This window comes from Megalobrama amblycephala, linkage group LG4 (assembly GCF_018812025.1).
Source record: "Megalobrama amblycephala isolate DHTTF-2021 linkage group LG4, ASM1881202v1, whole genome shotgun sequence".
NCBI classification, from domain to species: Eukaryota; Metazoa; Chordata; class Actinopteri; order Cypriniformes; family Xenocyprididae; genus Megalobrama; species Megalobrama amblycephala.
The window spans coordinates 42,864,336-42,890,655 of record NC_063047.1 but is presented as its reverse complement, the minus strand read 5'-3'; the positions used below and the strand labels follow the sequence as shown (position 1 = coordinate 42,890,655).

Here is a 26,320-nt window from a genome sequence, read left to right as displayed (position 1 = left end):
GAACTTGAGAGCGTTGAAACAGACGAATTTGAGAGCGTTGAAACAGACGGGCTTGAGTGCGAAGCGGCCGCCGGGCTTGAGAGCGAAGCGGCCGGCTTTCGGAATGCCAGCCGCTCGTGCTGTAGTCATTGGAGGATCATTCATGCTGGAACGCAACCCTCTCCGCTCCCTGACTGATCTAGAGACGTGACGTTGCTCTGGGCGATCAGCGGAGACGTGACGTTGCTCTGGGCGATCAGCGGAGACGTGACGTTGCTCTGGGCGATCAGCGGAGACGTGACGTTGCTCTGGGCGATCAGCGGAGACGTGCCGTTGCTCTGGGCGATCAGCGAAGGCGTGACGTGGCTCTGGGCGATCAGCGAAGACGTGACTTGGCTCTGTTATTGTGGTAACCGCCATTTTGTGAGTGTCAACTGGCGCGGCGGCCATTACACAACCAGACGAGGAATCGCGTTCCTCCGCGACACCCACAGTAAACAGAGAACCAACAGTCAATAGAGCATAATCCAGAAAACGACTAAGTGAAGAACGGGGTCCCTCACGAATCAGCTGTGACTTGAGTGGCTGATTAACGCCTTCACAGAAAAAGTCTATGAGCACACAGTCCGGCAGGTCTGAACAATATGCAATGTCCAAGTATTCCTCAATGTAATTCTCCAGCAATCGTGAGCCCTGCTTGAGCTCTAATAACAAAAATGCAAAGTTCCTACCAGACCAGTGTTCATCAGAAAGCTGCTGGATCGTGGTGGTGGCGAAGTCTTCTGTAACGTAGCGGGACTCATGGTAAGATCCATATGCAAGCTTTTATTTACAGTGGTAAGCGTGGTCGTACAGGCAGGGTCTAAGCAGGGGCAAACAGGAACAGCAAGGGCTAGGCAGAATCGTAGTCAGGGTACAGGCAGTAGATCGAGGCAGGCAGATAACATTCACAGAACAGGATGGCAAGGCAAGGGTCAAAGGCAGGAACAGGAACAGACAGGGAAACAGGATAAACACAGGGAAACGCTTAGAATTGACACACAGGGTAATCAAGACTTCGCCATCGGATGGTGTGAGTGAGAGTCCTTTTATAGTCCAGGTAACAAGCTGCAGCTGGGTGTGGTGATTAGTGAGGAGTGTGTGCATGGCTGTATGTGGCGACAGGTGATAGGTGTGGAGTGAACATGTGACTGGCAGGGAGGATTGTGGGAAGTGTAGTCCGGGAACTGACAGGAGCAGACTGTGATCATGACACCATGTAAGTCTTTACTGCTTTACTAGCGATAAGAGGAGAACAGAATGGGAAGTTGTGAAGAATGTGGATGAATAAAACTCCCTAAAGATCTGCGTCTTTGTTCACTTCTCTTTAGCCCTGATGACTTTGATACTTTTTCATCTGTATGTTTTGGTGCAACGGTGATCTAGTAATGCATACAAGTCTTAATATCCATGGGGTTCCTTTTAAAACACGATTTTAAAACACGACTTTGAGCCAGAGCGCAAAATTAGTGAGGATGAAAACATTGAAGCTGTGCAATGACTGTTAAAATTGTCTGATCACCTGAATGCATTACACACATTTAAACGTGCTGAGAAGATGCTGCTGTTTTATGCGATCACAGATATCTCGTGCACAAAATTGTGCCCCCCATTGTCCCAATATGTCATGGATTTTTTTAAATAACGTAAATCTTGCTTTGGTTTTCTATTACATATTTCAGTAACAGACATCATTTATGTTATATTATGCCATGCAAGTCTTAAAACCAAGGGTTCCCTTTAAAAATGAAAATATGACCCAGATGACATTCAGTACAGGTTCAGCATTGTTTTGAGTCGCCACTTAAATCTCGGTAATGAAGCAAAACCAGTTGAAAATCACCTGGAGCAAAACAATCTTCATGTCAGGAAGTTAAATGAGGCCATAATCGTTTGACGGGTCTTGTGCTGTGAATCTGGCCCCATAAATATATACACAAATGATGATATAGCATCACTCTTAGTGTTCTTGATGGCTGCTGCTTGAGAGAGTCATGTGACACTAGTGAAACGATTATATTTATAAAAGGCCAGTATGTCTTTGTCACTCATTCTTAAGAAAAGCTTTCCAAACCGACCCTCTTTCCATTACAATTCTCACTCTGTGTGTATCGAGTTGATGCTTATTCTTCAGGGAGTGATTCAGGGCGAAATCTGCATTAAGAGCCAATTTAGCTGCAGAGTCCCGCGTCCTGCAGCTCTGTATGTTATCAGTGTGAGACCCTCAGAGCCGCGGCTCGCATACACACCGCAAAGATACATTCATATTTCATCCGGCCTGTGGCAAGAGAGGTTATAGATAGCAGGCAGAACAGAACAAGAGCAGCTACAGCCAAAAAAACCAGCAGCTGGGTCATGCCTACTGTACAGGACTGTACATCTCCATCATACTGTACTCTATACGTGTTCATATTAGATTAATTAAGTCCATTATGTTTATGGATGCCATGGGGGTTTCTATTTCAAATAATAGATGCTCCTTTGAACCTTCTATTCATCAAAAAAAAAAAAAAAAAAAAAAAAAAAATCCTGAAAAAAGTCACAGTTTCCATAAAAAATATGAAAATATGAGCTGAAAATTCAGCTTTGCCATCACAGAAAAAAAAAAAAAAAAAAAAAAAAAAAAAAAAAAATATATATATATATATATATATGTTTTCTGGAGTATTTACTTCACAGAATGTGGATAGGAAAAGTGAGCTCTTCAAGTGAAAGAAGCTCTTCAAAAACACCTCACAAACTCATCTGAGAGTGCAGTTCTGTTCTGTGTTCATGTATATTTCCTTCTGATATGCTAAAAATGGGCAGAACATATGGAAAGACTCATCTTTAAGTCATCCGGTCATGTGTGTGTGAAAGAGAGAGAGATGAAAAATATTCATGAGCAAGTATTAGCATACGTGTTAATGTAAATCTGTGTTGTAATCACATTTGTATTCTGGTCTTCTAACTGCTGGTGTAATTTAACTGTGAAGCATTTTACGATGTGTGAGACTTTGAATTTAAAGTAACATGAATGGGATAATATCTGAAGCTATAAAAGTAAAGGAAAAATCTCGAACCTAAATAATGCAGAACAAGTGCTTTCGAACTTGAAAAACTACAAACTTTGTTATTTCTGAACACCTGCTTTGCCCCTTTATAGAAATATTTCCTTAAATTACAACACAATCATATTCATTATTTTTAAAAGTGTTTTAGAAGGTTCTGCATGAAAGGAAAGATCAAGCCATTCATTTTTAAAAGAACAAAAACCCTGGAGAAAAAATCAAATAGTTTCTGGAAGTAAGAGGTTGAAAGACAAAACAAGAGCGGTGTCCAGTTGTTTTACCTCTTTGCTTTCTTTTTGGAGATGTTTAGTCCCGTCCCGAGAGCCTCTCCCATCTGTTTGAAGACAATAAAGAGAAAAGTATATGGAAAGAACTGAAGGAGAGAAAAGACTTGCATGAAAATATCAAATGAAGCAACGGATCACTCATAACAATAACTGAAATATTCACTCTTACAACTGTATTATTATATTAGTATTTACAGTATTTGATTATTTATAATTTTATTTGTATTTTTAATTGTCAAGTATTTTGTTATGTGAGTTTGTCATGTATTTATTTTATAAAATTTTAGTTTTAAGTTAAACTTACAGAATCTTATTTCAGCAACATCGCTAAATTTCTAAAGTCTTTCATCTAATAGTTATATTTTATTTTATTCCACCTTTATTTCAAATAAATAAATAAATCTGTTTTTAATAGTTTTAGTTAACATTAAAACACGCTTTTGACTGCATCTTATTATTTATCTTCATATTAGAGATGCACCAATACTAAATTTCTTTGCCGATAGCCAGTTATTCAAACTATACAGGGATCCTTTCATTTGGTACACTACTATAATATTAGAGGTTACAATTAACAACACAGGTATTATATTTAGCTGCTATTTATTTTCAGATATAATAATTACACTCAAAAACTCAAATGTTTAAAACTCAGTTGCACATAAGGTAGTTTTCATAAGCATTTATTCAAACATATAATTAACAGTAAATAGGCTCCTCTCTAGTGTTTTTTTATAACTAACTAAGGAACTGTGAACACCGGAAAACTGAGGGGAATGTGACGTAATGTGACATATTGTTCACAAGCTTTTTTATTGACGTCTCTTGCGGTTGAAACACTGTTTAAGGGATTGCATGAGACATGATACATTCCGGTAAGTTGTACTGTATCTTTCAACAAACCTTCTGATGTTCATGCATGTTTTTCGACATGTATTAATGTGGAACACTCAAAAAAAAAATGTTTTTGATGCTGTTCACTTTATTTAAACAATTGATTTTGATTCAACACCATTGTATCAGCTTTAAATGTGTTTGATTCATGTTAAATTGACTTGAAACGATTACTCTTTGACTTAACTTGATGTTTTCATATTGGAATAACATGTTTCAATCAAGTAAACCCAACCAGGACTCAATCAAACAGGATTTTCACTTCCCATCACGCTTTGCAAAGGGGCTGAACTAGGAGTGTAAATGTTGAAATAAAGTGTTATTTTAAGCAGTTTACTGTTCTATTATGTTGGTATTTAAAAGTTTCTGTTAATTAATAGTTTTAGGATTACCATTGTGGTGAATTGTTGCACTTGTGCTTGGGTTGAGGACCTGCTAACAAACTTTCAAATGACTTTAATAAGAAAGTAATGACTGTGGTAGTGCTCTGGGTTGCATCTCCCAAAAGCATTGTAAGCCTATGTTGATTGTAAAACCATTGCCACCAATGGACTTATGATCAATTTAGGCTTTACAATGTTTTTGGTTAAGGCAATTTAGGATGAATCCAGTATCACATCTAGATCTCTATCACAGAACATCACAAAAGTTATGTAAATCACAAAATTACACAAGAAGAATTAATTGTAAAAATCAATGTATATGAAAACATTTATTTTTTATTTATTTATTGCTTTTTATTTATTTTCCAAAACATTGCAAATTAGTTGGGCTGACATTATTAAATTAAGCTGTGCCCAACCATAGTAAATAAGTTGAATCAACCTTAATAAATTAAGTTGACCCAACGTAAGTACATTAAATTGGAATAACAGAATTGCATAATGCTGAAATAAAGCAACTTAATCATGTGGAAATCCTTTCCATGATTTTTTTATGTTCGTTCAAAGAGTTATTTTTTTGAGTGAAGAAAAGACTCGCGATCCACCATTTATTGTTTGAATTTCATAATAAAATGGACAGAATTTGATAACTGAGACTTTGTTTCTCAACAAAAGTAAAAAAACACAAAGCTCTTTGTGATATTTGGATGGGAGGCGCTACAAATGATGTTTGATGTAGCAAAAAAAGCACAGACCTGGCAACCCTGGCTTGAACTAAGGGTCATTCTTAGGGTCAAAAAGACTAAGCTTTAATGTCGTTATTTTTTAACTGTTAATGTGTAACACGAGAGATTTTCTTCACACACAGTATTGAAGTTGCAGTCTGACATGGTTTTCCACACTCTTTTGATTGACAGGATATAATCGCCTCTGATCATCTGCTGTTTTTAAACAATCGGCCGAAGTCCGATAGTGATAAAAGCTATTATTATCAGCCGATACTGATTGCTGGCCAATACATCGGTGCATCTCTACTTCATATATTTATAAAATTAATTATTTATGTCATTTTCTTTCTCCTACGATTAGCACTTGCAATAAAAATCTTTTCCTTTCTGATTGTGATGTTGCCATAGTTACTGACACTAAGGAGGCCGAAAGTGTTTCCTGATTACAGTTTATCTGTGTTCTCATTGACAGCCGCTCTGCCGAGCGTTTATGGATTGACTTGGCACAGCGCTGATGGATGTTGATTGTGACAGAGCAGGAGGCAGTGGGCCAGTATCTGCTGCGGCCCATTGTTTTGTTGGCACGACACTTAAGACAATCAGTCACAAATTTGATAAAATGTCCTTCAAGCTTTTAAAGTATATTTACCCTAGACAACTGAATTTAAAAGGAAGCTTTTTGCTATTCAGTGCCATTATATGGACAAATGCAAGTGGCACATTTTTAAAAAATTCTCCTTTTGTGGTCTGAAAAGAAAGAAAGGCATACGGCATTAGAACAACACCAGAGTGACTAAATGTCATGCAAATCTATTTATTTTGCTTTGATTTTGGGGTGAAATGTCACATAGACCTGTTTTGGTGAGATTCCCCCATGGACATATTGCCGTTCAGAAATGCACAACATCAGCCATGATCATTTGTCAAGAAGTGTCTCTTTAACTGTATCATTACAGTCTGGGTCAGACTTAGTCAAGTGAATCCATAAATTACCATTATTTTACTGTACATCATTAGCATACGTATTGTTCTCGGTGTCCTTACCATCCATGTTGAAGGACCTTCACTGTCAAGCACAAGAAAGGAAAGTGGGACAGAGTGCCTCTATAAAGAGGAGCGTTCAGCCATTCATGACCGCAACCTATTACACACAAATACATTTAACACTCATGACCTTTTTTTTTTGCCAGTGTTCTTTTTCAAGGTGTTTAGAAATTTAGAAGTTTGGAGCTGATCCACATTTAACTGAAGTATAACAGTGGCCAGTAGACACCGGGGCGGGATGAATGCGTTACATAAATAATGTCACATGTGATGTAAGTGTGATTTTGAAAACATTTGTTTGTAGGTCAGAAAACTGTGCCAGGTTACCTCTCTCAAGAAATCATATTTTTCCATCTAAGACACAAAACACAGGGCCATATTCATAGTATTGTTCAACAAATATGAGTTTTTCAATGTCCGATTCTGAGCCAAATCCTAAATATGTGGGTCGAGTCTACACAAAATATCAACAGTTATTTATTGTCACTAGAAGTTTGGGGTCTGTAAGAGTTTTAATGTTTTTGACAACATTTGAAAACTTTTGCTCACCAATGATGCATTTATTTGATCAAAAATACAATAAAATCAGGAATATTGTGAAATGTTTTTTTTCAATGTAAATCAGCTGTTTTCTATGTGAATATATGTTAAAATGTAATTTATATCCAGTGATCAAGGCTGAATTTTCAGCATCATTACTCCAGTCTTCAGTGTCACATGATCCTTCAGAAATCATTCTAATATGATGATTTGCTGCTCAAGAAACATTTATGATTATTTTCAATGTTGAAAACGTCTCAGGTTACTTGTGTAACCCTGGTTCCCTGGATAAGGGAACAAGACGCTATGTCACGTCATATGACGTAGCGTCGACAGTTCCCATGAAAGGGAACCAATATTTTTCAATGTAGGGAAATTTGTAGCTAGATGGGAGGTATATTTTAGTGTAATCGATCAGTGAGTTGTTTCAGGTAAACAACTAACCTGAGCAAGGTTCTGATTTTATAATGAAGGTGATTGAGTTGATTATTACTGAAGATGAAGGAATAACAATAAAGGAAGGGTATTTTGAATCCCAAAGTTAGAATATCTACACAAAGCAGAAAATTAGTCTATAACAAATCAATTTGTTTGTATTGGGGAAGAAACCATTAATAAAACAACAGAAAAATGATGGTTACACTAATGAAAGAGAAAGTATTTTATAAGAAAATAGTCTCAGTTTCTCTGTGTAATTGGGCTCTGAGTAATGAGCATGAATTAAAACTGAATCTTTAACTACGGCCTTTAACAATAATCATCATTTCATTGTAAACAAACATTGTTCCAAACAATTAAAACACGAAAAAACCTTATTAGAGACTCAGCTTGATTGTTTTGTGTAGTACACTGTACTGTATGTGTATATGCTGAAGGTTGACATCCTTTATAGCATCCTTTTGTCATGTTATGAGTGTATTTTAATTCTTTTCGTCTCCCTCGGTGATCAATTGCCCAGTCATTGTGCCTCTCGCTTGTTCTGTCGTCATGCTGGGAAGAAGAGCTGTCACTGGATGCTTTCCCTGAGAACCGGCTCTCGCCGCTTCTCTCAGATTTTCTCAAATTGAATAAATCACCGAGGGAATACACACTGCCGAGCTTCCAGCTTGTTTTTCAGTACCTTGCCCTCTGTTCTTGCTTCAGAGTGGGCCAGCGGAGGAGAGGATAGGTGGATATAAACAGAGAGAGTGGTGGGGGTTTGTGAGAGTCTCTCCTCCCTGTGGAGTCACTGAACACAAATGCAGCAGGGATTTGGAAAGAAATTGAATTGGCTTCCTGGTGGACCTTCATCTCTTCAAAAGGCTGTAATTGTTGTTTCATCCACGTTATCATTGATTTTGACTCAATGCATTAAAGCCCGGTTGCCGTGAAGTTTGATGTCCTTCTGTCATCCCATTAACCTTCAGAAGACTGAGGGCCGTGATACACCGAGCCGACAATCGGCCGTCGGTGAGCGTCTGTCGGGCTAGTTAAGAGAGATCAGTTCAGTTTAGCCAACGAGTCAGTGCACATGAAAGTGATGAAAGCGAACAAAGAAGAAGACAGAAGACTGCTACCTGAGCACTGCAATATGCAAATATTTTCATAACAACATGAGCTGCCTGTAATGAAGAAAGTGATCAGCATGATTGATACTCAAAATGGTAAGCAAGCGCTGCTTTAGGGTTTGTTTATCTGCAGTCCTAGTTTCATTTCCTATTTTTGAATGATGAATACAGACTATTAATACCTGCTGATTTAGACAGTTGCTTCCTTACACGCAGGCGCAGGATGCACATGATAGTTGACAGTCGGATACAGTGATGGGAATAACTGCATTATAAATGAACGGCGTTACTAACTGCGTTACTTTTTTCAGTAACGAGTAATCAAACGAATTGCTTTTGTGTGTGTGTGTGTGTGTGTGTGTGTGTGTGTGTGTGTGTGTGTGTTGGGGTGGGACACATAGATTAAAATAGTAGAGCTTAGTCATACACAAATATAATTTTAAACTGATAATAATGTACGATGCTCGGAGTGTGTGTGTGTGTGTGTGTGTCAGAGCATGTGAGCAGAGCACAAGCTCAAACCAGAAAACCCTTTGTAACATGCTGGATCGTAAATAAAATAAATACGTTTTTTTTTTTTCTAGTTGACTGGTAGTTGTTCATTTACGCCATTAGTTGCCTAATCACATTTATGTTAATTTAATTTCTTAAATACTGCAGAGAATAAACCACAATAATGAGCGTTTACGTAATATATCACTCAAGCGCATGCATAAAGCTTGCCATAAAGAACCGGCAAAAGTAGGCCTAATGATTATGAATGTGACAAAAACAACAAAGAGACATTTTAATTGGTTATTTATAAACTAATGTTTTCTGAATCAGTGTCAGCTACAAAGATGAAGTTGACATACTGACTCTCATCATCTCCGCATGTGGACGCGCCTCAAGAGAGAATGCACATTCATTCGGATTACGTAATCAGAGAGTAGCCTATTTTTTTCTTTTTGTTTTGAAGTTTCATTTAAAAGTAGACATTTCAAGCTTTCTATAGATATATTTCTCATGTCTGTGAGGCTAGCAGATCTATACGCTGAGTTTTGGTTCATTTAGCTTATAAGATGTTCATTGCAAGTGATCGCGCCGGCGCCTCCATGTCATGATTATATTGTCTGCTATATTTGCTTCTTATTTATTAAATCCAGGCAATTGGTTGATTAAACATTGATTAAAATTAAGATGCAATTGTTACAAAACAAAATTCACTTTAAAAAAAGGCTTTCTACAAAACAAAACTTAATGAAGTGGTCAAAATCATGTCTGACCCAGTCCATGTCTCCCGATATATTGCACATCTTATGATGTATCTTATATTACTCATGCTGTTCACTTTTCATAAAATAATAAATAAAAAAAAATAACATTAAAATAGTACTATTTAATCATAAATATGAAACTAAATACGTTTTCTTTAATGGCTACCAACACGTAGCCAACAAGAGCGGATCATGAGTTGAGTCGGATCAAGCATCATTTATTTTTAGACTTATTTGTTGGCCAGTTGTGGTCTGTGCAATAAATATTGAAAGTTCTAAACCATCTATTGTGTTTTATTGTTCCATAGTAATGATAATATTTACAATAATATATTGAATTTGATAGGTGTCTCTCACATTGTCCCACAGCAACGTTAAAATAGTGTAGATTAGTGTATAATGTTTTATAATTATATATATATATATATTCATATATATTCATATATATATATATTATTTTTTTATCTTTTTATTTTTTTTTATTTTTTTCTAGTTATTGTCCATTTCATTCATTTAACATATTTAATATTGGGGGCATCTAAGTTATTTGACTTTTTTTTTTCTTTTTTTTTTAATGCAATAGTTACTTTCCCTGGTAATTAGTTACTTTTATAATGATGTAACTCAGTTACTATTTGTGAGAACTGTAACTAGTAACTATAACTAATTACTTTTTTTAAAATTACGTGCCCAACACTGGCCGAATGTAGTCTTTTTGTTGTGTTCAAGCTTACACTCTAAAAAATGCTGGGTTAAAAACAACCCAAGTTGGGTTGAAAATGGACAAACCCAGCAATTGGGTTGTTTTAACCCAGCGGTAGGGTTAAATGTTTGCCCAACCTACTGGGTAGTTTTATTTAAACCAACTATTGTTTAAAAATTACTGTATTGCTTAATTAAAATTAACCCAAAGTAAGTTGGAAATGAACATTTATTAATGTTCAATGAATAATTATTAAACTATAAACATTTATTAAATTGCTTATTAATAAATTTATATTAATAAACTATTAAACTATTAAATTTATATTAATAAAATATTAAAGCTTATTAATAAACATTCACCTTTTGTCTATTATTGTTGCCTCTAATTGCATCTGGTTTTTAATTTCCCAACTATTTTGGGTTCATTTTAAGCTAGCCATATAGCAATTTTTAAACAATAGTTGGTTTAAATAAAACTACCCAGCAGGTTGGGCAAACATTTAACCCAACCGCTGGGTTAAAACAACCCAATCGCTGGGTTTGTCCATTTTCAACCCAACTTGGGTTGTTTTTAACCCAGCATTTTTTAGAGTGTAGCTTTTTGGCCGAGACACAGCCGAAGCAAGGCGACAACACAGTCAGCTTACATCGCTGCTAGTTCTTTGACATTAGTTCATCCATCCAACATAAATATAATCCACACAGCTCCAGGGGGTTAATAAAGGCCTTCTGTAGTGAAGCGATGGGTTTTTGTAAGGAAAATATCTATATTTAAAACTTTATAATAAAATAATCAAATAACTAGCTTCCGGCAGACGACCGTGCACATACTGCTCAAGTCAACTTGCACCACAAGAGTATCATAAGCTTAGACGCCTCACGCTGTGCAACAAACTCAAGCTCCTCTTCTCTTATATCGAAATCCTCCGACATTTCTCTTTAAAATTCTCATTTTAGACTTCTAATTCGTGACCGGCATTCATAGAGCGAGCCTTTCACTAATTGTTTACAGCTTAACGGAAGTTACACCCATAATTCACGCAAAGCGTCATGGGGCGTAGGAATAAGGTGGATAAATGATTCATCCGTACACACCATTACTTTAGGGCATTTCCAGATCGTTTGCTTTGCTCTGAAACAGGAACTTAATTTGTTACAATGTTGCATTTTCTTCTTTATGCAAGTCACATGTGAGTAAAACTGTCCTCTTATTGGTTTCACCTGTTTACGTTCCTCTGCATCATCCATCAAGATTGACAAGTTCGCTCTGCAAGCTTCTAGTGGCTTTATCTGTAGCTGTCGTGATTATATAATTATTAAGCAATTAGAGCAGGAATCAAGGCCTTGTCAGGGCAGCATTCTTGAAATGCACGTAGAAGAGTAATTACACAGCATGTTAAGATCAAGATCAGCTCTTTGGTTCTCAACCGCAAAAACTCACAGAATCAGACACTGCTGCTTTTTATACATGTAACACATTTCCCATTATGAATTATGATAGTGCTTGGTTTGTTGGTCGAATTGCATTCTCACCTCAACCGAACCACTCGTTTTCAATCAGGCGGAGACCACCCCGTTCAGGCGATCTTGGAGCGATTGTTTTGGTGCGAATTCGAGTTCAAACGAGCCAGGTGCGAAAACGCCCTTAAAATTCTTTCATTTTTAATCCCCTCCTTTTTGCAGCGACATTGGTGGATCTCATGTGAGTGACAGGTTGCCCCGCCCACCAATTCAACCTGTCACTCACATGAGATCCACCAATAGCAAACCTCAACCATCCAACCGTCCAAAATTGAAGTACAGACATCCAATTTATGCTAAATTTAAGCTTAAAACACTGATGTTCTTACAGCAAACATGAACATTTGTGACCACAGCCGCTGTCACACTGGCTGTTTCTCTGTCAGATATGGACACAGATCTGCCTCTAACCTGCACGCCTGTCACCGTCCGTCGACGAGCTCTCAGGGGAGGCATTTATAGCTCGCCGTGTCAGTCCGATCTTCTCTTTATTACAGCTCTCGTGCTCTTATGAGCGGCTGCTGTACACAACGGCAGTTAGACGAGCGATTCTCCAGATTGTAACTGACTTTGACCCTGACAGTGTTTCTTTCTGAATTATGGTCGGCCGTTGCTTCTTATGTCTTAGTGCTCAGCGACTAGTCAAGCGAGTAATTGGCATTCCTCTATCTCGTTCTCCTGTGTCATACGGGACCCATGTAATAGACACCCTAGTGTACACAACACTTAAGCTCGAACAAACACCATGCGCCCTAGAGTTTGGTGGATTATCTGAAGGGTTTGCTGGCATCACTCCACCGAGATCAAGCTCCAGACCTCGACACACTGCTATTGGCTGTGTCCAATTCCTAAAGACACTGTTAACCCACTGTCTCTGCTGATAAGGGAGGCGAGGAGATAAGATGAGAGTGAAGGAGAAACAAAGGGCGCAGGGCTTCAGATGACTGCACACGTCCAGCCAAAGACGAACGAGTGGATTTGCCTTGGTTGCAGCCGTTCTTCAAAATCATGCAGATCGCTGTTGTGTTTATCTGTGAACGCAGAAATAATTGACAGGTGCTTATGACAGAGCTAATTTCGCAGCAAAGGTGACAAGTGTGAATTTTCACATTACTCCACGCTTCCTGGACAATCTTCAAATAACTGCTTTTGAAAATGTCATTTTTGACAGCATGGCAGGAGTCCAAAACAAACAAAATCAAGGTGTAGAAAACCATTACTGGCTGAAATAATGGTTGATTTGACAGAGAAGTCAGTGGCCTGGTCACACCGCAAATAAACTCATTTAAATACAAATACAATACTGTAGGGTTTTTATTAAATGAATACTTTTATTCAGCAAGAATGCATTAAATTGATCAAAAGTGACATTTCTATTTCAAATAAATGCTTTGAATGTTCGCTAAAGAGTCCTGAAGAAAAATGTATCACAAAAATATAACGCTGACTGTTTCTTGAGCAGCAAATTAGAATGATTTCTGAAGGATCATGTGACACTGAAGACTGGAGTAATGATGCTGAAAATTCAGCTTTGATCACAGGATATAAATTACACTTTACTATATATTCACATAGAAAACAGCTGTTTTAAAGAGTAATAATATTTCACATTTTTTACTGTGTTTTTGATCAAATAAATGCAGCCTTGGTGACTTTCAGAACTGCCTTCCTGCGTCCATGAGTTTCATTGTTCTAGATTGGTCAGTTTTGGATTCCTTGACTTCCTGTAGTTTTCTCTAGTCTTAATTCCATGTTTGAACTCCTGCTGTTTCAGGCTAGGCAGAGCAGATCAAAGATGTATCTTTCCTTAGATAAAAAGCAGGCGTGCTTGTACTTCTGATATTAAGTTGTTCATCTTCTTGAGAGATCTCTTTTTCAAACCCATGCATACCTCTTTCTTCATTTCCCGGTGGCAGCAGTTATGAAGATGAAGGAGTCGGTGCTTTGATGCTCTTGCTGTTAATCTCACTCAGTCTTTTTACAGACTTCTGTGTATTTCACCACTCATTTTGTTTGTTTATTTATTTGATGATACCTCACAATAAAGCCCCTAATAAATGTTACGGAATTTGCATTAGATATTAAAAATAGAACTGTTTAGTGTTAGCGCAGATTCATTAAATAATAGAACTTTTGATTTTAATAATGTATTAGAAAATGTTGAAATTAAAGTTTTAGTTCATCCAAAATCAATTAATCACCCTCATGTCGTTCCAAACCCATAAGACTTTCCAACATCTTCAAAACACAAATGAATATATTTTTAATGAAATTTGAAAGATTCATTCACTGAAAGTTCATAAACGTTCATAAATAAATCAATATAAATCGAGTCGTTTAATCCAATAATAAAAACCTAAATGAAATCTGTTTGTCATATAAAGTGATCGTGTCTCTTCAGAAGACTTGGATTAAACAGCTCGATTCATGTTTATTTCTGAAGCATCAGAATTTTGAGTGAATAGATGGATGAAGTTACTGACAATCCTCATTTTGGCTGCGTGAGATTCTCCAGCTTTGTTGTTGTTGAGCTGTTTAAGCTCCGCCCTCTTCTGGAAAGGGGGCGGGAGCAGCAGCTCATTTGCATTTAAAGGGACACACACAAAAACGGCGTGTTTTTGCTCACACCCAAATAGAGGCAAATTTTACAAGCTATAATAAATGATCTTGAGCTGAAACTTCACAGACACATTCTGGAGACACAAGAGACTGATATTACATCTTGTGAAAGGAGCATTATAGGTCCACTTTAAGATGAATCCAGCAGTGATTTTGTTTGTGCCAGTCAATATAGGCGTCCAGACAGTCACGGGGTGCCGGACGACCCAGTTCAAACTTTGTGTGTTTCAAATACATCAAAGTTAAAGGGTAAATCATTAGAGACAATTTCTTCAGGTTACTCACTGAACTGGGACACAAGAGCCAGATTGTGTTTACGTGCCGACCTGGTTATTGGCCCTGCAAATATTTTGTCATTTTCAACAGCAGTGTTGTTTTTGTGCAGTAGAACAAATGTTGTACGTTTTATTGATCCGTGTTTAGTGCGGTCAGTAAGAATTAGGTTGGCTGTCCTGTCTCGGCTGTCATGAGTGATTTCGCGAGTGGACATTTAGAATAACGGCCAACTAAACCCCCAAATCCCATTTAAACACTAATGATGGAATGGCCAACAGAAAAGGCAACAGATTGCATTTATAAGCACCAAATCAATAAACTGTCACAGTACGGACAAGACGGACACACAGCAAACCATCCGCGCGGACCAGACCGCAGCCTCGCGCTCTTAAAGATTTCATCTCCGACTCCCAACAGAACAAACACGGGCCGTGGACATGAAATATGCATGGAGCAGTTAACCTCACATGTTGCGGCAGGTTCTTCTCAGTCACGGCAGGTCGGTCTTAAGCGGATCCTGCTCAGCCTCCGTTTGTTTGGTTAGCTGCGGCTGGATTAGCCTTGAACACAGTCAAAGACACTACAGGGAATACTGAGCATTACGGCGCCTTCACGACCCTTCGCTCTCGGTCTTCTGGTGTGGACTTTTTCAATGCTTTGGTTCTAAAAGTATTGGTAACAATTCAGTATAGGGAACAAACATGTATATTAACTACAACTTTTTCCTCAATTAACTTCATTTTTGTAGCATTTAAATTTAGGCATTGGGTAGGATTAAGGGATGTAGAACAAAGTCATGCAGAATAAGGCATTAATAAATGCTTTATAAGTACTAATAAACAACCAGTATACTAGTATTATGCAAGCTAATAAGCAACTAGTTAAACGTGAGAATTGAACCCTAAAATAAAGTATTTTGGTAACACTTTAGAATAATGTTCTGTTGTTAATAGGTAACTATGCAGGACAAATGAGTAATATTACATTAATAATAACGAATATGGAAACAAGATTAACTAATCAGTTAGAAATAGCAGACTAATCGCTGAGATAGTTTCCTTATTAGGTAATCAATAATTACTGAATGAGATTAACCTAGTGAAAACCAAAAAACTTAAAATACATTCATTTCATACTAAGTATGCAATAAATCTATTAACATATGAGATATCGCTTGAAACTTACTGGTATACATTTTATAATGAAACTTTATTTACTTTGGTTGGACCTCAGCACAACTTCTGCACAATTAAAGTGCATTAAATACAAAGTTAGTTGTTCCAATTTAGCAGACTTTTAAGTAAACCAATTTAGTATTCCAAAAATACAATTGCAGGGTATTTATATTAGGTATACATAAATATGTAAATGTATTTGTAGTATACTTAGCGTAACATAAATGTATTTCAAATACATTTTGATAAATTTATTTTTCACTAAAGAAGAACTAACTGTGATAATTAGTGATCTGGACTATTATTCCAAAGTGTTTTTCTACTTCAAATTTTCACTGTTAATTCAGTGTGTTATTTGCCATTTTGTTGTACTGTAATTTGTGAAATTTACTAGCAATTTCTGAGTGAAAAGTTTGTGTTTATGATAATCAGAAAAAGGTGCATGAATGAATGAACTCATAATCCCATGATGCACTGCAAATGGCATGGCGTATTTTGTATGGATGGGGCGATACACTTATCCCCCGGATCGATACTATCACCATACTTGGGTGCCAAATTGATATGTATTGTGATTTTTAAGAAATGCGTTTCTACAATTACAATTTGACATTACAATATCTCTTCGCTTTCTTAACTCTAGACCATGGGGAAAAAAATGATTCATACACTTATACAGACGTAAATGATGTAAACAATGAGTTGTATTTAAAAAAAAAAAAAAAAAAAAAAAAAGTTCATCATATCTTTCCGAGTTTTTTCAGTGCTAATAAAATGTACAATAGAATTAGTTTTGGGTGGCATGACCAAGCATGTTTGATCATGTAGTATTGCATAAATACAGAAGTAGTCTGACAGTGTAAGAAGACCGGCTTATGTCATTTGCAATGCTTCATGGGAATGTGCAGCCACTGATTTGCCGCAATTTGCATTTCTATGGTAACGGTGGGTCTCTTGAAATCAGAATAATTCTGAATAGTTCAGTGAATAGATCAGTGCTTATAATTTTGGAGCTTATGAATGGTGTGTATCAAAGGGTGTTTGGTTGAAATATCTGTTGCTCTATGGTGAAAATGAATGGGATGTTTACTTCTGGAGTCTGATTGTTGAACTTAATCTGTAATTCACAGCCTAAATCTCCAAAGAGCATCAACACAAATCGTGCTAACTTCATGAGCCTCTGGAACTTCTGCTGTAGACATGGTCTTTGCCAAACTCAATGAAAAGAGGATGTTACCCTCTTTTGGACTGCCAAATACATACAAATGAGCATTTCTGCAGTAGTGTTGTAGGCCTCAGTGAGAGATTAGTCAAATGAGAGTTCAGCAGTATCGACACTGACAGAGCACGTTCAAATTGAATTAAAAAGAATGCAGTCAAATAAAACCACTTAAATTTCTCATTGTCTTCATTATTGATGAAGATAACGTGCTACTATTTGATTAAATAAAGCTAATAAATGTATCCATCAAGAGCAGAGACAGTTTTGTTATCTTAAACATATCAGATCTACAGCCGGCAGGTCTGTAATCCTCCTTGTGACAGGGATATCCATTTTTCTGTTTGTTATGCAAACTACATAATAGCGCAAAAACCTCTGCAGCCCTTATTAGGTGTCCTATTCCTGCTAAATTAAATCAAGCAGCGAAAAGATCAGGGCACAGTCCCTGCAGTGCACTAACCTGTGTTGTTAAAGACGGTTTTGATAGACTGATTAAGCAGTTCTTCTGGCTTCCCTCTCCTGTTCATGACGTTATACTGGTACCCAGATTTTTTTTTTTTTACCAGCATTTTCAGTCAGTCTCACTTCCATTGTAACTTCTTCTAACTTCAGCTGTTTTTGGAGCACCCTCAACTGTGTTCTGTTCACTAGCTGGGGTGGGACGTGTGATGTTATTGGATCCCTCTGCTGTTCGCCGCTGACGAACTATCTTTAACTATATTGCATGTTTTTGTGATTTTGATCGAACAATAAAATAGGTGAAAACATCCCATTAGACACTGAAGGAGGGACCCTGGCCATATCCAGAAGATTTCAACTCAAGTCAAATTTATTTATATAGCACTTTTCACAATGCACATTGTGCAGATTTACATAAAATCATGATGTTGATATTTATAATATATGAATATCTTCATGCCTTATTTCTCATTTAGCATATTAGAGCTGCTATATGGTTTGCATTTTGTGAGGACACAAGCAATCGAGCAGTTGAGATTTGCTGTATAGTATATATACCTATTATGTTGGGTGGCTGTAATGAGCGCCTGAAGATGAGCACAAACCAAACCCTGTTCAATAATAATTCCATAAGATCTCAGGAAATAAAAACTCAGGAAACAGAATAACAGCCACATAAATCATAGATGATACGGGACAACTGAACAAAGTGAACTGAGGCCTTAAATACACAGGAAGGGTAATCAGCTGAACAGAAACAGGTGCATGGGAATAATTAAAAACCAAGGGAACTATCTAGGGAGCAAAGGGACAGAAAACAGTAAAAATGATACCAAACTGAATGTACGCTTAACAATATCACCCTAGTATACTGTATGCATGTGGATAAAGTTGGGATATGCTTCCACATCCAACTTTATAATATAGCTGCAAGCAGTGATAACGGGCCCAAGCCCCGGCACCACCGCCAACCTGGTGGCTTAAGGAAATCTGTGCATAGCCGACAACATACAAACTTAATTTAATTTAAATCAAACAAATATTTTACACGATATAAGACACTTCCTGTTTCCCTGTTTTTTTTTTTTTTTGGTTTTTCTTTTGGTCATTAATTTAATTCCTCACCAATGCAACACTGTTCTAGATATCCTATAATTGTTTGCAATTTAGCATCATTGTCTTTGTTTCATGTTGACCAAGTTTGGTGGCGACGAGTGCAGAAATCTCCCACGAGGAGTACTTAAAATCTCAGAGCCTGATTATTCAAAAAACTCCACATTCAAACCAAAATATCTGACTTCCTGTTGGTCAGAGCTAATGGCTGTAAATTAGAAAGTTGTCCGGCTTAATGAGAATGATATATTTACTGAGTTTGGTGACTGTAGGTAAGACTAACCTCACAACTTTTGTCATAAGGTGGCGCTATAGAGCCTCTCCTCCCTACCCATTTCTAAGGCTTTGCCCATGTCTACTGGCTGACAGCTTTGATGTGCATGTTGAATTTCATGCAATCTGAGTCTCAAAAACACCCAAGAATATTATAAAAGTTTAATATGTTGCCATGGCAACAATATTTAAGATATCAAGAATCCTTTCACAGGTCTACATCTGCCATGTCTTGACATTATTCTGACGGTTTGAAGTGAATTGGGTGCAAATTAAAAGGCTGTTATCAAAGCATTTTGAAAGTGACACACTTCCTGTTGCCAGTTGGTGATGCAGTTTTTGAGCATGTTAAGTGAACCAAAAGTGCCCAAAAGGTTGAAAAAAACAAACAAACAAAAAAACCTAAGGGAAACAATAGGGCATTCGCCCTTTCAGGGCTTGAGCCCTAATAAAGAGCTGGGCAATAATATAGTTATGTTTTGAAAAAAAAAAAAAAAATCAGACAATTGAAATTTGCTATCAATTTACTGAGTGCACTGAATGAATGCATACGAATAAAGTTGGATATATATTTTTGCATGATCAACCTCAACCTGTTGTGTGTGAACCTGCACTAAAATTCCTGATTGCACTGATTCCTTTTTTAATGAATAGATTTCGTCTTTGCAAATCCACCAAACACCGTTAAATGTGACTGCAACTTTATAGTTGTAGACACTCACCTTTATCTTTGGCTGGCTGGTTCCACACTCATACAAAAGAAAAACACCAGATGACGAATCCTGTAGAATTCAGTGATAAGAGTGTTTCCCACACTGATCTTGTGTCTTGTGAACAGTATCCACACATGAGTGTGACACTTACATTAAACAAGCAGCTGCTAATTAGACAGAATGGCACACACCAGTGAAACCCAGCTGAATAAATAACCAGTCGCTCACTACAGGGACCACAGCCTCATCCATCTGCGAACTTCTCCGTCAGGGGGCCTTCAACATAAAGCCACACGGTACGGGGAGGAAATCGCCCCTGTCCAGAGCCATTATGCCTCTGCAGAGAGAGCAGCCCTCTACATATCTCAAGTTAATTGAAGTTGTGATGCAGCACCGGCCGTAGGGAGTAGCGGTGGGTCTTTGTAATGGAGGTGGGAGATAAATTGTTTGTGACTTTTTGAGGCATCTCATCCCACTCCATCTCTCTGTTTCACCTCCTCCCACTCCTGGAGCAGACAATAAGAGGAAGTTTATTTTTATATATTATGCCTCTGCTGTGGTGCAAATGGGCCAGAACATGTTCAGATGGGTCAGCGGCGTCCCCTGAGGCATTCTGATTTGCTGCCAGTTGGAAACACAATACAAACATTGCAGCGTTGTGGGCATCGCACCACCCTGTCCATCTTTCCTTGGCCCCCTGTTTGGAAGTGCTGTTGATATCCAAACGGGGGGCCAAAGATGTTTACTCAAATCATGCAGTGAACCTGCATGAACTACAATACACACATGTGGAGGTGGCCGGATGCGCTCCATCTGCGTGGATTTTTTTTGTTTTTGGCAAGTCAATAAAGTTAATCTCCATTTGGCTTGTAACATCAGATGGTTCTAGTCGAATTGTAAGTGTGACTTTAATAGCGTGACTCCCTGCACTTGAAATAATTCAAAATAAAGGTTTATGTCCAAGAGTATGTGGACACCTACACTGAAATTAAATTGAGTTTTAATAATATTTAAAGAAGTACACTTATTTTGATGAATCGACTTAAATAAAACATGCAAAGTACTGGATTATAAATTTAACTTTAGTGTGATATTACATTTTTAAATGTACTAAATTGCAACTTCAACATCATTACAAATGTGCAATTACAAATAGTTTTAAATGACAGACAAGTTTTAATAGAAAGTACATTCAAAGAATATTTCAGTTTACCATAAATGTTTGTCAGTACATTCGGCAGTTCACTTTAACCATATTTCAAAGACAATAGAATTAATTAAAAATAATGTATTAAAGTTAAATATAAAGATGTACTTAAGTCCTAAATTATGTCAAAAATAACATTCAGCTAGTTGTATCGGATGCAAAGTATAAACTAAAAGTGCAAAAAAAAACTTAATTCCACCATGAAAATGGTTTATCTGGTGTGGAAGACCTTGACTGGCCTGAAGTGTAGTGAACATCTTCCGGATCAATTGGAAATCTGACTGCAAGATATGCTTGATTGAAGCCTCATTGACACTATTGTGTCTGAATGGGAGCAGATCCCTTCATCCATGTTCCAGCATTCACTGGAAGCCTTTCCAGGAGTGGAAGTTGTTATACCATCTCAGTGTGGCCATGGGATTGAAATTAAAAGGGTCAACAAATACAGCCAAAGCTGTCCACATACTATATTAATTCACTGCCAAGTTTATTTTGGCGTTTTAGACATTTTTCAAGGATTGTTTCTGTGGATCTTTGACTCTACAGTAGGAAACCATCTCGGCAGGATTGTGGCACATCACGGCTACTCTCATGCCGTGAAGAAAAAGTCTTTTTTTACTTTTACAATCTGCTGAAGAGGAATCATTCTTCCCTTACGGCCTCCACTTTCTCTGAATCCACATTTTTAAATCCTTTTTTCCAAAATGCACACATCAAAGCCTTTTCATGATAAGAGCAAAGAGGTGATGTGGAGAGATAAGACAGTGGACAGGAAAGGAGAGCGTGTTTAAAACAGGATAAATGAAGTTCTGTGCATAACTCATATGCCCTCATTTCTCTTTTAAGGACAAACCGTTTACTAAGTAAATCATCTCACAACCTTTACGCTCATTTATCTTTTTTTTTTCTAACACAGGAATAGATAACCATGACTTCAGCATTTTCAGCATGTAGTAAATCATGCGCTGCCCTCTAACGCCTTTCAGCTGAGGTGTGTGTCTTCCTGTGTCTCACAGGTTTGTGTGTGTGTGTGTTTGTTTCAGCTCTGGATCCCGATCAAGAGAGCGTAGAGGCCCTGATGCAGAGGTTTAAAGAGAGTTTCCGGACAAACACCACTATGGAGATAACACACTTCCAGAACGTTACGCACAGCTCCTCCACTGGCCGGAAGAGAGGACAAACTCACACCAGAGGTTTGCAATGCATTGACATAAGCTCATGACCTAATAGATTTCTCACATATGTTTCATTGACATATCACCGTTACATCTGTTTCAAAACCTAGTGCACTGGGAAGGGAAGGATGAGGTTGTCCCTCATGCGTTGGAAACTAATATTTGGTAAATAAAGTGGTGAATTATGTTGTTTTTGGGGAAACAAAGCACCCGCATCGCTTCCTAACATTGAGGTTAAACCACTGGAGTCACATGGATTACTTTAATGATGTCTGTACTACCTTTCTGGGGCTTGAAAGGGGTCGTTGCATAGACTGTCAATGGAGGGAAATAAATAAACAAAAATAAACAAAAAATATTTGACTTCAGAAGATGAATGAATGACATGAGGCTGAGACATAATTTTCATTTTTTGGTGAAATAACCCCAAGAATCAGAGTTTGACATCCATAAAATAGAAATTGGCACAAAAGAATCAATAGAGTTCTGCAGGAATGAATCCTTCCATTGGCCTGAAATGAGGTCCAGATATTTTCACATTTTATTCTATGACACAAAATATACCACTAATACCCCCTTGTGATTTTAAAAGCTTTTACTTGTTTTGAAAAATGTGGATGCTGCAAAGTGTAAATGGGACTACAGAGGTTGTCGAGGACATTTAATGTCATCATGCCAAACAGGAAAACTCATCTATTCACTAGTCGTTTTCACAGCCTCTATTTTTTGCAAACTATTCTATCCCAAACTTTCCATCTTGTAGACAGCTTTTTACTTCTGGTGATTATATTTACATTATGTTCATTTGCGATGATTATCATGATGAACAAATCAAATTTTGTTGGTTGCAGAGCTTATTTTTATTTCTTTGTAATAGTTCCAATAGAAAAATCCTATTGGGTTTTTGTTGAGGGAACCAGAGTGATGCTGAGTTACAGGTTGGCCTACAAAAATACCTCATGATTGCAGCTCTCCATTGTTGGCATCAGCAACAGCTATAAAATAAACGTGGACAGCAGCTCAGATCATTCTTAGAAGAATTTGAGGCCTTGTCCCAAATGCCCACTTGACAAGTGATCTCCGCTGTGTGTACATGTCCATAAAGCCCCACTTGCCATTTGTCATTTCTCAACTTTGCCACTTTCTCTGAGGATTCACAATACAAAATAAGGCAAAACCATAATTTTAACCATAAAGCCTGCTGTATCATATTTGATACAAATTTCTATGGCTTCAAATTATCAAAACTTTCTACTTTCTGCTTAATGTCTTCTGTCGTCTGATTTAAAGTTTGTTCTTTTTTAGCAAGTCAAAGTATTTTAGTATAGTTGTACAAACGTCCACCTTCAGTCTTTTTGCTGTCAAATCTTTACTGTTTTTTATAAAGTAAACTTAAAAATAACTTCTATATTGTTAGTAATATTTCAAGATGGGTTACTTTACAGAAAAATCATGTTCAAATATGATCATCAGGCTTTGTAATATGTGTATTATAAGAGAGAGAGATTGCTTGAATCTAGCTGATATTCTTCAGGTCAATCTTATATTCATAATCACAAAATCAGTTTGAATGTCCGCTAAGGAAAGCGATATCTTTGTCTTTGTCCTTTTAACATTTAAGAGGATTTCCCATGACCGCGCTAGTCAATGCATTTGACAGTTGTGTCTCGTAAGATTTGTTTAAAGTAAAAACTATGTCCTTGTTTCCTTGTTTCAGTCCATTTCAATATAAAAGTCTTTGTGACTCACTCACTCACTCTTTGTCGCCATCTAATGTAACTTTCACTGAAGTTGAAATCACTAACGGACTCTTTCTGAATACCAAAAAATACAGCATGTTATTTATATAAAATATTATTTACTGAAGAGTAATATTTAAATGAACAACAATAGCCATTATAGCAGTATAAGAAGTAAAATAGGAAATAAACACATGCAAACAGTTCAGTCAAACGTACAAAAGCAGTGCTCTAGTTAGTACAGGATTTAATTTCAATGTAAATATAAAGTTATGAATCTTAATATAGCCATTATGCCAAATCTATTAGCTCTGGAACAAGTAAAAGATTAATAAGACCAACAATTGCCCGTTTGATATGCCCAAAATGAATTATACCTCATGTTTAAACACTATCTTCATAAGAACCAGCGGCAAATACCCAAAATACCGGCCGAGATGAAGCTGTTCTCTGCGGGTACACGAGCTCTGAACGTTCGCTGACAGCCTGGAGCTCACATCCTCGAAAACTTCAAACCACATTTTCAAATAGGCGCTATGTTTACATAATAATCGCATATCTGAGTTCTAAACAACTACATTCATGCCTAAAAAACTCTTAAAACTATATTCCGTTACAAAATACAGTAGTAGTATATATAAAAACAATATGGCGATAGTTGTAGAATAACACATGGCTGGCAAGACCTCTCAGCCAACCAGATCCGAGAACAAGAACGAACTGTTGTATAAAGGTATTTTTTTAATATACCATTATATCTTTTCATAAATAATTGTAAACCAATGTTAAATGATTATATTGCCATTACATCTGAAATTGGTTGTTTGTCATGTGTTTTAATGCATTATACTTTCTAAAGGTGTAACAGCTGAATAGATAAATATTATAATGTATTATAACTGTGGCTGCAATTATTCATGAGACCAGCAGAGTCTCTTTTGCCTCTCATTGTGTGTGCTGTGAATGAGAACGAGGAAATACAGACTGAAACACAGGTGAAAAGTCACACGAGAGGAGGCCTCCATCACACTGGGACTGCCTCATTACCCTCACAACAGCCGGAAAATCAGTCTGAGTGATTCAAACTAGTGGAAATGGACAAACTAATAACAAAGTAAACCACATGTTAAAACCAAAATGAGCTTGATCTACAGAGTATCTGGTGAGAAAAGTAGAAAACAAAACATGCTTTTTAACTTGATTTTCAACAAATAGCATTTTAATATAAATATATAGTAAAACTTTAGATTAGTGTCCAGTTCTCAACAATTAACTATGACGTTTGCCTCAATAAACTCCTAATTATTAGTAGTTAGTAAGGTAGTTGTTAAGTTTAGGATTAAGGGATGTTAAGGCATTAATATGTGCTTTATAAGTACTAATAAACAGCCATTGTGCAAGCTAATAAACAACATGATAATAGTGAGAATTGGACCCTAAAATAAACAAATATTTTAGTATTGGTTATTTTCGGTAGTATAATGTAAATAGTGTTAAAAGATCATCATTAAACCACAAAGTATTGCATATGAAGCATATGCTGACAGATTTAAGTTTGATCTTGTGAAAAAGAAGTACACTTTAAATAGTGTATGCCTACTTATTACAGAAATAAGTGTGAACTGAATATAATGTTTTGAATGCATAACAATTGTGATTAAATGGAAATATATTATAGTTTACATTTGTAGTAAATGCAATCATCTGAGCATTAGTGTTTTAACCCACTTGAAGTAGGACTTAAGTACATCTTTATATGCAATTATGTAATTATGTAATAATGACCATTTCATATAACAGAGTGTCCCACCATTAACACTGTGTAAACATCAAATTAAAATACAACATAAATATGCATTGATCTAAAAAAAATAAAATAAAATAAAATAAAAAAGCACGGAAGAGCCTCATAATTTCATAAATTCACAACACGCCACTGACGCCCAATCAGGTCAGAGCTTAAAAACATCCTATTCCATTAGCCTCAATTTACCGGCGCGAGTCTCCACCCTGAAATTAAACCCGAGCGAGTGTGTAGTCTGCCGGGTCACGGCGCTAGAATACAGAAGCGTGAAAAGAATCCATATTAGCCTTGGTTTTTTAACTCCTCACTACACCGGCTCAGTTTCTCGAGCTCCTCGAAATGAAATCTTTTTCCAGGACCTTTAATTACTGCCCACACACACACACACACACACACACACAAAAGTGCCTTCAGCTCAAAACTCTTTTTCCCTCTGCATCCACTGAGGATAACAAACAAGATAATGGAACTCAATTAAACCGAGAGGAAGTAAGAGTTCATCGGGCCGCTACGAGTAGATTAGGCCATTCCAGAAATAAAAAGGAACCAAATGAATCAAATGCACGGTCAAA

At 37.0% G+C, this 26,320-nt stretch overlaps 1 protein-coding gene across 1 annotated transcript in view; it reads left to right on the top strand.

The window, feature by feature from the left end:
• The window catches only part of LOC125267649 (astrotactin-2-like), a 458,853-nt gene that overhangs the window by 179,614 nt on the left and 252,919 nt on the right, over nucleotides 1-26,320 (top strand). The window contains exon 4 of the mRNA XM_048189494.1: nucleotides 22,074-22,223. Coding sequence (XP_048045451.1) covers nucleotides 22,074-22,223 — 150 coding nt within the window. The remainder of the gene's footprint in view (nucleotides 1-22,073; nucleotides 22,224-26,320) is intronic.